The 15,739-nt window shown below is 38.5% G+C and overlaps 1 protein-coding gene across 40 annotated transcripts in view; it reads right to left on the minus strand.

The window, feature by feature from the left end:
* The window catches only part of Sorbs2 (sorbin and SH3 domain containing 2), a 318,492-nt gene that overhangs the window by 89,904 nt on the left and 212,849 nt on the right, over nt 1-15,739 (minus strand). For 18 of the 40 annotated variants that reach the window (XM_041632398.1, XM_041632399.1, XM_041632411.1 and 15 more), the window contains 5 exons: nt 14,963-15,012; nt 9,565-9,657; nt 5,657-5,683; nt 5,279-5,403; nt 3,901-4,530 (listed from right to left, as the gene is read on the minus strand). In XM_041632398.1, coding sequence (XP_041488332.1) covers nt 3,901-4,530; nt 5,279-5,403; nt 5,657-5,683; nt 9,565-9,657; nt 14,963-15,012 — 925 coding nt within the window. Of the gene's footprint in view, nt 1-3,900; nt 4,531-5,278; nt 5,404-5,656; nt 5,684-9,564; nt 9,658-14,962; nt 15,013-15,739 lie in introns of those variants that run through there. The other 22 variants (XM_041632416.1, XM_041632412.1, XM_041632434.1 and 19 more) reach the window with 8 other exon arrangements.

Below are 15,739 nucleotides of genomic sequence, written 5' to 3' on the forward strand. Positions count from 1 at the left end.
GAAAAGTTCTATATATCTTTTACATGGCACTGATAGAGATTTACCTTTGAATTCTCAATATCTGGGTAGTCGAAGTGATGGTCTGATTGATGTTGATTATGTTACCCCACAATGAAAGGGCCAAGTTTATCCTTCAGAAGCAAAGGGCGCAGCTCTTACAAATGCCATGGAAAGACTGAGTGTGGCTGTTTGCTGTCTTTCCTATGCATCTGGCATGAAGAACAGTGACGTATTCAGTATCCGAATAGTTGTTTACACAGAAGGGCAACATGCCTCATTTGTGGTCTTTCCATATATAACTGTAGGAGTGATTATTTAAAACATGTATTTTATAAAACCATATGTCTAACTTGTCAGGTATGGGGAATAGCCCTAGCAGGAGCCTATAATCTTCTTTTTACACTAGTTGACAGTTTAACATATATGTAAATGAGATTTCTAAAATACTAAGATTTACTTTTCATTTCTTAGAGTATTTTTGTTTTATTGGCCTTGGGTCTTTTAATTTCTTGGGAGACCAATTCTTTATGTGTGTGTGTGTGTGTGTGTGTGTGTGTGTGTGTGGCTGATTCATAGAGTGTAGTTTACAGGCCTTGACATTTATTAAGTCCTGCCAAAATGTGAATGTAAAAACCACTGGGAAAGACCAGTAAACAGAAAGTGAAGTTTGCCATGATAGGAAAGACATGAAAATTAAGTGTTCATTGATGGAAGGATAAAGAAATGTGATACATATTATTATGGACTATCCTTCATCTTAAAATAGAAAGCAATTTTACCATGCATTTTGACATGGAAAGCCCAGAGGACATTATATAATGATATAGATAACCCAGAGGACATTGTGTAAGAGAAATGAACTAGTCACAGAACAAATACGTCATGATTCCACTTACATGATGCAACCGAAACAGTTGACACAGAAGCAGATAGGAGAGGTAGTGGCTGGGGGAGGGGAACATGAGCTGCTCTCTGGGGTTCAGAGTTTTATTGAGGCAAGATAAATAAATTATAGGAATTTCCTATATGAAATTATGTCTCAAGTAAACAATAGTGTGTGGAACACTTACAGATTGTGGACAAAGGCCTGGGAGATGTCTCAGTTGATAAAGTGCTTGCTAGGAAACACAAAGACCAGAGTTGGGATTTTTCTGAACCCACAGAAAAGCCCAGTCATTTAAGCATTAAAGATAGGGAATCCCTGTGCGATGCTAGTAACTAGACTAGCCTGAGTTAGCAAGCTCCAAGTCTAGTGAAAGACTTTGTTTCAATAAAGAAAGTGGAGAATAATCCAGAAAGACCCCCAACACATGCCAACATAGAAGCACATCTGCCACATACATGAATTGCAAAAATATTGTGAAGAAAGTAGATCTCACACATTCTTGGGAAAATTAAAAATCATAACAATTTATGCCACCTATTATAAGGTGTTTTAAGACAATACAACACATTCTAATCTGATGAAATAAGCTCTCATCTATCCTTTAAAAATTGTGTCATCAAAAGAACAGAGTCCAATAAAAAATGTAATACAGCCCTAAACATAAAACTCTAAACAGAGGAATCTAAAATGGCTGAAAGACACTTAAGGGAATGCTCAGCATCCTTAGTTACCAGAGAAATGCTAATCAAAACAACTCTGAGAATCCATCTTACACCTGTAAGAATGGCCAAGATCATAAACACTGATGACAGTTTATGCTGGAGAGGATGTGGGATAAAGGGAACACTCCTGCATTGCTGGTTGGAATGCAAGCTGGTACAGCCCCTTTGGATGTCAGTGTGGCAATTTCTCAGAAAATTAGGAAACAACCTTCCTCAAGACCCAGCAATGCCACTTTTGGGTATATATCCAAAGGATGCTCAATTGTGCTACAAGGACATGTGCTCAAATATGTCCATAGCAGCTTTGTTTATCATAGCCAGAACCTGGAAACAACCTAAATGCCCCTCGACGGAAGAATGGATAAGGAAAATGTGGTACATTTACACAATGGAGTACTACACAGCAGAAAAAAATAACTACGTCTTGAATTTTGCAGGAAAATGAATGGAGCTAGAAAACATCATTTGAGTGAGGTAACTCAGACACAGAAAGACAATTATCACATGTACTCACTCAAAAGTGGATTTTAAACATAGGCAAAGAAAACCAGCCCACAAACCCAGAGAACCTAGACAACAAGGAGGACAGTAAGAGAGACATACATAGATCTAATCTACATGGGAAGTAGAACAAGACAAGATCTTCTGAGTAAATTGGGAGCATGGGGACCTTGGGAGAGGGTTGAAGCGGAGGGGAAAGAAAGGGAGGGGAGCAGAGAAAAATGTAGAGATCAATAAGAATCAATTTTTAAAAAAGCAAAAAAAAAAAAAAGACTATCAATTTACTTTCCCAAACTATTACATAGTTTGGAAAATATTGTTTTAAAATAACAGCTTCTGCATGTTGGGGAATTACTATGTAGAATGCAGTATGCCAAGTTCCCCGTATACAATATCACACCTGCCGAGAAACTCTCAAAGGTGATTGTTATTAACCCTATATTAGAGATGAAGAAACAAAGTTCGGGGATACACATAATAACACCTTCAAAGAAGCTGTGATCTGATTGGTCTCCTTCCCATCCATCTTAAGGCCACTTGTAGATAGCCTTCCTTCTCACTTCTATTCTGTGGTACACTTTCAGATTTCAATTTATGTGTCCTATCAACAGTATTTGAAGTTGTGTTTCCTATCCTCCTATGATTTTCTCTCCTGGGTTTTAGTATACCACATTTCCTGGATTTTCCTCTCCTTTTGGAGATATCAGTGCCAGCCAGTTTGCTTGACTGGTTCTTCTTTTGAATGGAAAATCTGCACAAGCTCAATTCTTGGGTTTCCTCCATCCATGTTGACTTCCCTGTCTATTGGCTACAATAATCATCTGTAAGCTGGTCACTTTTAGGTCCAACCAGGACTTTTCTCCTGAGCCTCAAACCCTCTCATCCAATACTCTACCTTTTCAGGTGAATGCCTAGAGACACCTCATACTGAACTGGGATTTTCCTTTGTATGATGTGATTACCATTAATGAATGAAGAAACAGTCTTGGGCCTGTGCAGGGAATAGAGGTAGGGGGAGAAAGCTAGGATGAATGCTGGAAGAAAGAAGGCAAAGGTAGAGAGAAGCCATGGAGCCGCCACCAGAGACAGATGTGCTGAAACTTTGTTGGTAGGCCATAACCTCGTGGTGATGCACAGATTAATGGAGGTAGATTAAATTAATATGTAAGAGTTAGCCAATACAAAACTAGAGCCAATGGGCCAAGCAGTGTTTTAATCAATACAATTTCTGTGTGATTACTTCGGGTATAAGCTAGCCGGGCGACTGGGAACCAAACAAGCAGCCTCCTTACTACAAGGACCCCCAAAATATAGGTAATAAAATTTGGTTAGTATGCTTTCTAAAATTTTTTACAAAGGGAAAAATGCTGCTTGAAATTAAGATAAAGTATATTATGATTGAGAATAATCTTAAAAGATGTTGTACATTTACATTAGGTTAATTTATTTCAAACAACTTCCAATGTTCTGACATGAAAGATAGGTCTTTGGTACCTGGAAGTAATTTAAGGTTGGATGTAGTTAACTGTATCTTAAGTGACAACTTCTCTATCGATGATTTTCAAGAAAAAGGTAGAAAGAACATGTTTTTTTGTATGAAAGTTCTATGTGCATGTATTTAAATAAAAAGATACAAGAAATTGACTGAGTTTAGTCAGGTTTGAAATAGTTTCTTTCTCCTTTCCCTTTCTGTTTAGAAACTAATAAAATATTAGTTTTAGTTAGAAGCTCAAACCCAAGGAGTTAGGGTCTCTGCAACACACACAGAAGAGACTAGCAAGCGCAATGTACCGCTGGGGTCAGACAGGTCTCGGCATCTGTAGATGTTTGTCTCTCTTGCTGAAGAGGCATCTTTTCACTTTCTGGAGGCAGTTCAGGGAACTGCTGGTGGCTTTCAAGATCCTGTCCTGAATGGGGAGCTATCTGAATGGAGAGAGCTGCTGTGTGTGTGTTGGGTCCTGGGCTAGGGGTTGGTGAGCAAGACCTTTTCAGAGATGATGGGACGTCAGTGGGTTGGGAACACTGTGGTGGTTTAAAGGGGGAACCATTCCCTTGGGTCTGATTATGGGTTAGTTTCAAGGTAGAAATTCTTCGGGTTTGAGAATCTTGCATGTAGTCCTCTTGTAGAAACGTGTTAGTGTCTCCGAATGGTGCAGGACTGGAGCTGGGGGATGCTGGTAGTGGGTTAGTGATTTTCTGTGTGTATGACACCGTTCTGTTGGATTCCTCAGAGTACACTATTGTCTGGTTAGAGTCTTCACTAGAAAGCATAGCTCCATGGAGAGGCTTGAGGTTAGCGAAGCTCTCCGTACGCCATGGGCTTTCTGTGTTAGTTACTATTGAATCTAAAATGTCACCCTTTGTTGGATCAGTTATCAAAGACTGGCAAAAGCTCTCTTTCCTGCCTGGTGGAATGGGTGCCTAGATGGCCGAAAGTGTTCAGAAAGAGAAATGACATTGAAGGAAAAACAGAAAGAAAGTCCAAGTTAGACATGAGAAGAACATTGTCAAAGCTACCCCAAAGAAATCCAAACACACACTGTGCCCTGTACAGGCTAGACTGAACAGTTCCCTTCAGTCCTGGAAGAATGCTTTGTGGGTTATTACCAATAGTTTCTTCCAAGTTGGAAAAGCTTTAGTTTAGAATACATTGCAAAGATACTGCTTCTGTCCACAGTTTTAAAACTTATGCTAAAAGTGAACATATGTTATTCTGTCCTATTTTTAGACCTAAAGGTTGACAGTTCATTTAGCCACATGGTTTTTAGAACATTTTGCATGTACAGTTCTTTACTAACATCTCAAAGGCTCAGCATTTGTCTGGTTTATATTCCTGCAGTAGATAATGTATCCTTGACTCTCAAACTCTAGAATCCAAAACACCAGCCATCAGAGCTTTAATAATTAGAATTTATCTTAAACAGTATGGTAGAAGCTGAACTACTTTGATAAGCTGAACCAGAGAATAAAGAGAAAATCAACAACAACAGAAGAAAACCTACCTGTGTTTGAGCTGAAAACTCATGCCCCCTGTTGGACATGTTAATGCCACAAGGGAAACAAAATGAAAAACGCAGAAGCATTTTAAAGCTAGGACACTAGGAACGGGGTCCCTTAGAGGAAGAGCAAACAGAGGTCTAGGCACGAGACACACAGCAGTTCGAATTACCTGGGTTGGTGATTTTTTGTCTTGCAGGTTTGGTCGGACGCTTCTAAAACCTTTTGCTGCAAGAGAGGAATATGTGGCATCTCCGTTCAGTGTCTCTGGATTTCGATCACTGTAAGATCTCCACGCTTTTGTTAAGGGAAAACAAATTGGACACAGGAATATCTACGTTCACTTGAATATTTTTTTGGGGGGGGTGAGAAAATTGATTTGTCTTTTTAAAATCAAAGTGATCTTCATAAGATTTTAATTTAGTATACATAACAATGTATGGAATTTAAATTGAATATGAAATCAATGATGAGGCTATGGATATGTCAAAAGAAAAAAATGTTCTTGGAACAAGCATAATAGTTATTCGCAATATTTTTTTTTCTGTACCTGAGTCTGGAGACTGAGAATCACGCCCTGAAAGGGAAACAATGTTGAAATTAATGCAAGTGTAAACCAAACCAAATCTTCGGTAAAAATGCTTGGCAAACAACCACATGCATTGTTTTTGCTGACATTATCTCAGTCCTAAAATGGAGTACGTTAAATGTCTTAATGAGAGGCTTGGGTGTGATTTTTCAATTTCAATAGACTTATCATTTGTTAAATACCTACAATCTATAACTAGAACATATATCAAACACTAATTTTCACCCTTAATAATATTGCAACCATGTCATTTCAAGATTATTGTGGCCCAAGGTTCCACATGACTTCTGAACATAGAATTAAAGGATTGAAAAAACCTGCTTATCAAACAATGAGTTCTGTTTAGACCATTTAAGGTAGTCACCAGCTCCGTCGCTGGCTGAAGGCCCCTGTAACTCCCTAGATTTAACTGTTATAGTAGACAGTGGCTAATATTTCAATAGCTTGCTTTTTTTTAATATTCACAAAAGGCAAATGTATCTAGTGAGCAAGATCTGGCTTTCATTGTTCTCTATGGTTTAAATTTCTTATTGTCCCTTCAAAGTTCATCCAATTATGAAAGCAGTTATAGTGTATTTCATTGTCTTTTTGCTCAGAAGCCGAGAATAAATCATAGTAAATAATTGGTTTAACCATATACTTATGGTCAGTTGTCTCAGAACTATATATTCAAGAGCCTCCTATATGGCTATCTGGGGGAATCCATTTGCACTATTTTGGTCTACTGGACCTATAAAACCTTGATCTTGGAAAGGATTATGGGAGTTCTTTACTTCACTGCGGTCTAGCTCCTGGATTCCTTTCATTTGTTCCCTGGGACCATGGATAAATTGTTATGAGTCAATAACTTATTGTTTTTTCCCCAAATGCTCCAGGGATACCATTTTAAAATTTACACATATACATTTGGAATGAAGCTTAGTGGGTTGAGAAATGCAAAGTCTTGTTTATAAAATATTGAAGATGGATTTCTTTTTTTCCCTAAATCCAGGGAAGAAAAATAAATGTGAATCAGCTCAGTTGTGTGGAATGACTCTATCATAGGTGAGTTTTAGAAGAGGAACATATTTTCATTCATTATAGATGATCATAAATTAGAATAAAAATGAGTATAATCCAGTAAAAACTAATTTTGTTGAATTATTCATAACGTGTTTTCTGGATTCTACGCCCAGGGTTTAAAGGAGACTGGAGTTCACCATCTCATTCAGTTAAAAGACAATGACTTTTCTAGAGAGCAAACAAATGTAATTTGGGGACGCCCTGCTACCTTTAGAATTCTGCTTTGGGGACATTAAGGAGAGAGACACACTGACCACTATGGTTATATACACTGTGGACATAGAACACATTTGGGGACTTGAGAAAGGATAATGGATAGGGGAGCAGCTTCAGTAATACATACATGCTTTGCAACTGTTTGTTTGAGAATGGGGCATTTGTTTTACTCTTGGCTTGATAAGACCAAGCTAGAAAAGAAAAGCATGAAATATGTGTATGGTGGTGGTGGTGAAGCAATAGGAGCCATGTCTGTGGAGGTGCCAGGGATGTAGATGAGGTAGGGAAGAGAGGTTATAGTGAGCTAATTTGGAGGACACTTGGAATACAAATTCTCTGGTTGACAGTTCTGTTTCCTCCCAATAGTGACCACAATGTGGGGTTACAGAACCCTAAGAAACGTCAAGCGGGAGAAACAGAGGGCAGTTCATCCTGATTCACCCACGGGATCTGACAATGGTAAACTACGGTACTGACAGGCCCATGGATGAAACGCCAAGATGAGGGCATGTTTTAATAAAGCTTGAGGTGATGGGTTTAGCACAGATCCCAAAGAATAATTTAATTCTCTAGTGATGGTGAAACATACATTGTTTTTTCCACGCATGTTATTGTGAAGGCTGCTACACAGCAAGCCTGGGCACAAAGGATCCTGATTCTTTAAAAAGTCTTTGAAGACTTTATGCATCCATGTGTTCAAAGATTTCTCTTAAAGTTTAATCCAAAATTTAAGGGACTGTTAAAAAAAACTTATTTCTAATGACATAAAACAGGCAAGAGCTACTATTTGCTCATATTACTGAAGTATCTAATCAACTAATCAACCTTCCTTTCTCTTGCCCTTGGGTACAAGGAATTGAACCAAAGGGTGGGCACATACTAGGCAAGCGTCTCACCACTGAGCTATACCCATCTCTTGCTCTCATTCTATGGCCTTACATTTTTCCAGGCAGCCTGGAACTCTAAGGAGCTGGAGTCGGAGGTCCAGGCCTTCAGAACTGGAGCTTATTCTTCTCTTCTGACTGTGAAGCATTTAGCCTGTTCCCAACAACTTGAATGGTATGAAATTGCTTATAACACAGTTTGACTCTCAAATGCAATCTCTAGTTCAACCCAAGGCTATCCTTTGTGGGTTATTTTTGTAAGTAATAACAAATACAAATTGTTAACACAGGGAGTCATTCTCTAGCACGTACCTCAGTGGTCACAGCTGAGGTTTTACTTGGTTGTAATGCTCGTGAAATCCATGGTTCAGGCATTCCAATGATATGATATACCTGTTTTTTATTTATTTTACCTTTCATCATTCTCATATCTCATGCACCTAGTGTAAACACATCTATAGCTTTTTTTTTTTTTTTTTTTTGAGACAGGGTTTCTCTGTAGTTTTTGGAGCTTGTCCTGGAACTAGCTCTTGTAGACCAGGCTGGTCTCGAACTCACAAAGATCCGTTTGCCTCTGCCTCCCGAGTGCTGAGATTAAAGGCGTGTGCCACCACCGCCCGGTAATAGCTTTTATAATAGCTCTTCATATTCATACATGCATGGACAAACATATTCCAAGTGTTTTTAAAACCCAAAATGAGATCAGATTACATACATTGCAATGGCTTGAAGGATAACATGAGACTCTTGACTTGATATTTAAATTTGGACCTTGATGTCCATTTGCGAGAAGGTGGAAGTCACCTTCAGAAGTCTGTTTTTCTTTCATAACACTTGGTAGGACATCCTCAGTACCAACTGATCACTAAACGTGTACAGAAGACTAAAACTCAGGCTGAGGTATAAAATTAGTGATGCCTTCACTTTCCTCCTCCTGCAGAATAACTAAGTAATCTTATAAATCAACCCAAGGAAACCCCAGAATGCAACCACATCAACCCGTTAATTAGCCAGTTAACAGGAGCTGTGTACTACTCCTTTAAAGGTCTAGGGACTGGCTGGACACCGGTACATCTTCCATGTTGCACACTCCCCCTGCAGACTCTCCAGATGAAGTCTGTCACAGGTGAAGGTAAGTCATAACAGACATTTAGTGACAAAGGAGCTACCTCAGTGGATGCTGGCATGTCACCCCCTCAACTGCTTTCGTGAGTGTATATTTACCTGTGGGTTCATATTGATCTCAACTGATCAAGGTTTTGATATATTCCAAAGTTCATACTAGAAGTAAGAAGGTCTGTTTTCTGTTTTCAGTTTTTGAGAAGAACCACATTAATCAAGATCTATGTTGACCAAGTCTTTTTTTCCTAACCCTGAATTCTCCGAATATCATGTTGCTTTAGTTCATGAGATAACAAGAACGTAAATAGTTATTAACTCTTGCAGTTAACATATTTTTGGCAAGTGACTGATACTTTTAATTATATTTTTAAATGTTTGTTTTTAACAAGGTATCGGTTTCCTTTGGCTTTTTTATTTTTAGAACAAAACCAGAAAGGATAGAAGCTATTCTTGGAATTAGAAAAAAATAATTGGGGATTTGAAAGGCATTTAAACTGTCTGTTCCCATCCCACCAGGATGACTCTGGAAAGAGGGTGGGAGGTGGAGCCATTTGAGTATCACGCGGTGAGTTAGTGGTGTTATACCTGCAGCCAACAGGTTTGGCGAACTTTGAACTCTCTTCACAGATGTTAACGTGACAGACATGGCCGCACGCTTGCGAGCACACCCACCGCTATCTGGAAGCAAAAAAAAATGAAATAGCAGAGGCCACAGAGAAAGCACATGCAGTGTCATGCATTTTAAAAGTGAGATGTGTCAGACACGCGTGAGAAAGGTGAACAGTCGAGCATTAGTAATCGTGGAATACACCTGCAAATTTTCCTCCCAAACTAAAAGAGAAAATGGGAACAGAAGTGAAAAACCAGGGGTCTGCTCAGAGAAGGCAGCAATGCTTTAACAAAACAAAAGGTCTTACATTTAATTTTCAACACCTTTTACTTAATGATATCCCCGATACAGAGCTCAGTCGTCTTTGCAAAATTGGTATCTAAAGCACACTAGGTTTAGAAACAGCACAGCAAGCTTTTATAGTGAGGGATTATCTGTTTTTCAGCCTAAAGTGTCATGATTATATATGTAAATAGTTGATTAGACTTAATCTATTCTTCTTATGATTACTAAAGATAATCAGGGATGAGTTACCTTGATTCACTAATTCTTGAAGTATTTTTCAGCTGACATAGGCATTACATGCTTCATAAACACACATCATAAGGAATCACACAGCGCTATGCAATTTCATGTCTTCTCTCACTTCTGAAATAGTTATTCTGTTTGAAGTTAAGGACAGCACTGACGTACACAGTGAAATGAGACTGTTTGTTTTTTGTTTTTTTGTTTTTTTTGTTTTTTAAATTTATTTATTTATTAAGGATTTCTGCCTCGTCCCCACAACCGCTTCCCATTTCCCTCCCCCTCCCCCGATCAAGTCCCCCTCCCTCATCTGCTCGAAGAGCAATCAGGGTTCCCTGACCTGTGGGAAGCCCAAGGACTGCCCACCTCTATCTAGGTCTCGTAAGGTGAGACTGTTTGTTTTTTAATGGATGGAATCGCTCTTATACTTTGGAATAATAGTTGTAGCATAATCTGTATCTATATGGAGAAAATCAAAATGTGAAGCAAAATATGGACACACGCGTCAGCCATTTTCCGTGCTATGAGAAGCTGAGAGACTTCTAAATTAGGAAGACAAGCCTCCGAGACCGAAAGGTTAGCTCTCTATTTCTGAACAGAAGTCTGATTCTGCGCCCACATTCCTTGGTAATATAGCATGGACAATAAATAGCTCTCCATCTTCCCCTGCTTGTCAAAGCAGCCTTAGCTCTCCTTTTGAAGGTGACTATACAGAGAGACAAGGCAGATAACCAACAATATGAAAAAATAACTGAGAATATAATTGTTGTATCTTGTCATATGCTTTCTTCATTCTCTATTTCATAGGCAAAAATACCCAGCCTATTAATTAAACACGAGAAAATAGAGATTTAGCATTATGTGTTAATTAGCGGTAAAAATCATAAGAGAGTGAGGTCAGTAGACCACAAAATTGGTGTAACTTTTCTATCATAAAATCTGACTTAAAATTATAACTTTTTAAACAAAGAAATCATTAAACAGGAAAGCTGAGTTGAAACAGAAAATGCAAATAACCTGAAAGAATAATTAAAAATGTATAGCTAGGAACCAGTAGAAAAGACACAAATGGTAGAAAGTTACAGCTGAAGATACCTTCAACAGAACACCAATAGCTATTTTCAATTTGCTAAAGACAGCGTGTCTGATTGGGCACCACATAGGACACAAGATCTAGTCACTAGGTCTAAAATGGATGGGTAGTCAAGGGCGTTGAAAGTGAAAAGTGACGTCACTTTTAGTAGGATTTTATCTCTTAGTGTCTGAAAAGATAACGTCTCAGAACAAGCAGAGCGAGGGACATGGTTCAAGCACAGCCTGTTCACACGGTGCGCTGAGATGCCCTGCACCATCTCCATGAATCCACAAGGCTGTCGGAGAATACTGGAGAATTTTGTGCGTGCAAGGGGTACTTTAGGAAACATTAGACTGAAGTAGTTCAGAGTTTTAGTATGACAGGTTATATTATATTTTGATCACATAGTATTTCTAAGAGCTAGACTATGGAGGGTTGCTCTCTTAAAGAGCAAGTGCCCTAGGAAAGTCATTTTAGATCGGTGAGCAAGAGTAGTTAATATCCAATTTCATTTCCTGGTCTGAAGTCTCAGTGCATGACAGGCACACACATACCACTAAGTAATTGTGGGTACGTTGAAAGTAAATTACTATTTCTCTTTTAATTCACATGTATTATTTTGACAAGTGACTTTTAAATTGGTGGGACATAAATGCTTATTATATTGTTTGCACCAAACTGCTTAATAAATAGAATTATTAGATACTTCATTTAGGCTTAGAAGCAACATGAAAACAAAAAAAATACTCAAGACACTATCACTGTGAGACAAAAAGTATGGAAATCTTTAGGCTCAGTAAATGGAGACTCTTTGCTTGCTAACACTTGGTAAAGGTCTTATTTTTTAAAAGGTGAAACAGACAAACCACTAGAAATTAATATTCTGTTTCTACTTATATATTTATTTTGAAGATGTTTTTAGGGACTCAATATCAGGATGCTGTCTCTGACACATAGCTCATCCCAAAGCAACCAAGTGCTGGCCTTATAGTCATCTACGAACCCCAACCTGGTTGGGTACTCTTACTCCCAATTGTTGTTTCCACTTCTAGATAACAATGCTTTGATGGGTAAACCATAGTCTATGAATTATCTTTCCCCCTTTTAATGATAGTGAACTCTATCATATATGCCTTAGAAAGTAATAGGTCACAATTGTTATGAGTAGAAATAGGTCATAGTGTAGACATTTTAAAATGAAACTTATTCCTTGGATTGCTTGTTATGTAGCTGATTAAAAGTAAAGATTAGACATAAGATAATTTTTTAGACCTTAGTGACTAACAAGTAGGATTTTTTGCTTATTTGTATGAACTGTCCATGTGGGTGCTTCTGGAGGTCAGGGGTCAAGGCTAAGAGAATTCTTGCTTCTCTCTCAATCTTAGAGGCAGGATCTTTCACTGAGCATGGAGCCCGCTGATGATGATTGGCTAACCTGGCCAGGGAACCCCAGGACCCTCCTCCTCCTGCCTCCCAGCACTGACACTCCTGGTGCTTGTTTCACACACAGCTCTTTACCTGGGTGTTTGGGATTATGACTGAGCAGCAAGCAGTTTACCCAACTGAGCCACTGTCTTAGACCTGGCGTATCGAGTTTTAAGAAATATTAAATATCATTAATAATGGATAGGTAAGGTGAGCCAATTTTATTTATTAGTTACTCAGGAATCAATTATTCCTTAATTTTGTAAAAACAGTGACAATAATTTGTCTCCAAAAGCGATTTGTACCTGAAAGTAATCCGTACCTATCTTCTGTCGAAGTATTTGTTGTCTGTGCTTTTTTTAAAGTAGCATGTTTTCAATGCAACATTGTAACTACTTTGGAATTTTAAGTAAAGGGTTTCAACTTATAACTAAATTTGCATGTTTCCATAGGTAAATTTATCCACATAGGCAACCCAATCTTATGCATGTCCGTGCCCGCCCGTCTAGAGTCAAGATCACTCTGCATAAATGAAAGGCTTTATTAACCTGTAGAAATACAGGTTTCTATTTGGGCTGCTCAGAGAGTTAAACTATCTTCCAGTTTCGCTGTGCCTACTTTGCTATTAGGATTCAATTATGGGAATGGGTAGACCAATTGTTAAATAGATTATATATAAGTACAGTATGTTTATTATAATCATATATGCATGTTTCTCATAATGGGAAGATCCTGTTTTGGGAAGCTGTGCAGAACTTCCATCTTCAGAGGAGATACCTCTGAAATAGTGAGTAAGCCCAGCCTCTTAATGTGACCTCTCTGCTGGAGGGACTCTGTGGTTGCATAGCAGGGCTCATGATGGTCCATTTTATATTGTATATGCAATATGAAATGAGAGCCATCACTAGACTGAAGAAGGCAAGCCCATCTCCACCTGTAAAAATGTCTCTACTTGGCTTTTTGAGAGTTCATCAGTTCTTTCTCCAAACACCCTGTCTTGTTCACTGGTCCCAACATTTATCTACATGTGCGCTCAGCCCTTGGGAACCAACGGGCAGTGTTCTCTGAGGTCAGTTTGAGCAGGTTTCAACTCAGAGGATGCCATAGGGAGTGGACCTGGCCCGGGTCTCCACACTTGATCTAGGGATTAAATACTGGCTCTAACCAGCCAGTTGTTTATCCTTCTTCTAGACACTTTGCTGCAAGGAGCTTGACGAGGAAGAAGGGCCTGGACTTTCTTTTTGCTCTGCTAGTGGGCGGCTGGCTAAAACTGCTCTGCAGCCTTGAACTGTGACACAGCCACAGGGTTTCAGTGAGAAACTCGTCTTCTTTACTGACTGCGTGCAGGCATGCTGTGTATGAGACTGTTGACAATGAGGGTTAAGGTGAAGTTACCAGCCAATTATGTCAACTGTGGGACCAAGTGATGGTTTATATATTTACCATTCATTTACACAAACCATTTTACCATTAAAAAGCATACAACACAGGGTTCAGGGGCATTTGTGTTAAAACACTTAAGGATACTGTGTGCAAGTCTAAAAATAACATGTTTATGGCTTTCTGAGTATCATGATAATAAGGAATTAATCAGATTGATTTTGTATGAGGTTTTAGAATTCTATCTGCTGACTTTGTCAACATAAACCGTTTATAAAATGGAAAGTTTAAATACTGTTCACCAGAGCAACTTGCCTTTGGGCCTAGCATACTTTAAGTAAGAGATCTTCAATGTACAAATACAATTTCAAGCAGCTTTAAGAGCTAATTGAAACAAAAAAAAACCATACCAAACCAACCAACCAAACAAATAAAAAACCAGGAACCAAAAATGGCTGAGGTAAGCGCTCAGTTGGTAAAGTGTTTGCCATACAAGTCTGAAAGTTTCAGTTTGGTCCTCAGGATTTACATTAAAAAAAGCTAGCCACAGTGGCATGAGCCTGACAGTTCCAGTAATTACTGGAGATGCAGAGACAGGGGGATACCTGGGACTCACAGGACAGAGTTCCAGGTCAAATCCCTGCCTCAAAATCAAAGTGGATTACTAAACAAGGAATGATACTAAAGATTAACCTGTGTGGTCTACACACACACACACACACACCCTGTATACATGTGTACCTGCTACATGAACACACAAATACACAAAGAAAATATACAATAAAAGATCAGTAATGGCAAGGTAATAAAAATTGAGCGTTGGGTTATGAGATTGGAACATGATGATAAAGCAAAGTAATTCGTCATATACCCAGAAACTTATTTACAATTAATATAAGTGCTATGGTAATGTAGGACCAATGTGGCTTGAAGAGCAAAGCTAACAAGCTAAAGAACAAAAAGCATACCTGTATTCATTTTCACCTGGAAGGGTTTGTTATTAAAGTCTTCAGTTTTCCTGTAAGGAGGAAAAAAAAGAGGATGCAGAATTTGCATACTAAATCATGGAACTGAAGGCTTTGAACGTAGTTTTGGTTTTGGTGTACCTGAGACAGTGGTTCTCAACCTTCCTAGTGCTGTCTCTCTTTGATACGGTTCCTCAGGTTGTGGTGACCCTCAACCATAAAAATTATTTCCATTGCTACTTCATACTTCATAACTAATTTTGCTGTCATTACAAATCATAACCTAAATATCTGTTTCCTGGTGGTCTTAGATGACCCTTGGGAAGGAATCATTGAACTCCCAAAGGGGTTGCGACTCACGGGTGGGAATTGCTGACTTACAAGTTAATACTACATTATCATTAATCTTTTTGTCTTATGATAATAAAGCTCTATTTTTATTTAATGGTGATCACTAATGGTTGAAAATAGAGACCTTCCTTCCTTTCTGTCTGAATTTGTTTCTTTCTTTGCTGTAGACTAAACCCAGCCTCATGCAAACCTAGAATGTGTTCTACACAGTGAATTATATACACAGCCTAAAATTTCATTTTAAGATGTCTAATTTTGATGCCTAACCTCTGTGAGGCCTCATGATCCAAACTCAGCACACAAAGGGAGTTTTTTTCTTAAATATGTGATTGATTTTTCGTTAACCCTACAAAGAATTCACTGTTATGTATCATTTTCCAGTATTTCAAAAACTTATGCTAGTATCTTGAAGTCATTGCCTTATACATG

The sequence above is a fragment of the Microtus oregoni genome, unplaced genomic scaffold (genome assembly GCF_018167655.1).
Source record: "Microtus oregoni isolate MIOR12 unplaced genomic scaffold, Mior012 000041F_ref0000270, whole genome shotgun sequence".
NCBI classification, from domain to species: domain Eukaryota; kingdom Metazoa; phylum Chordata; class Mammalia; order Rodentia; family Cricetidae; genus Microtus; species Microtus oregoni.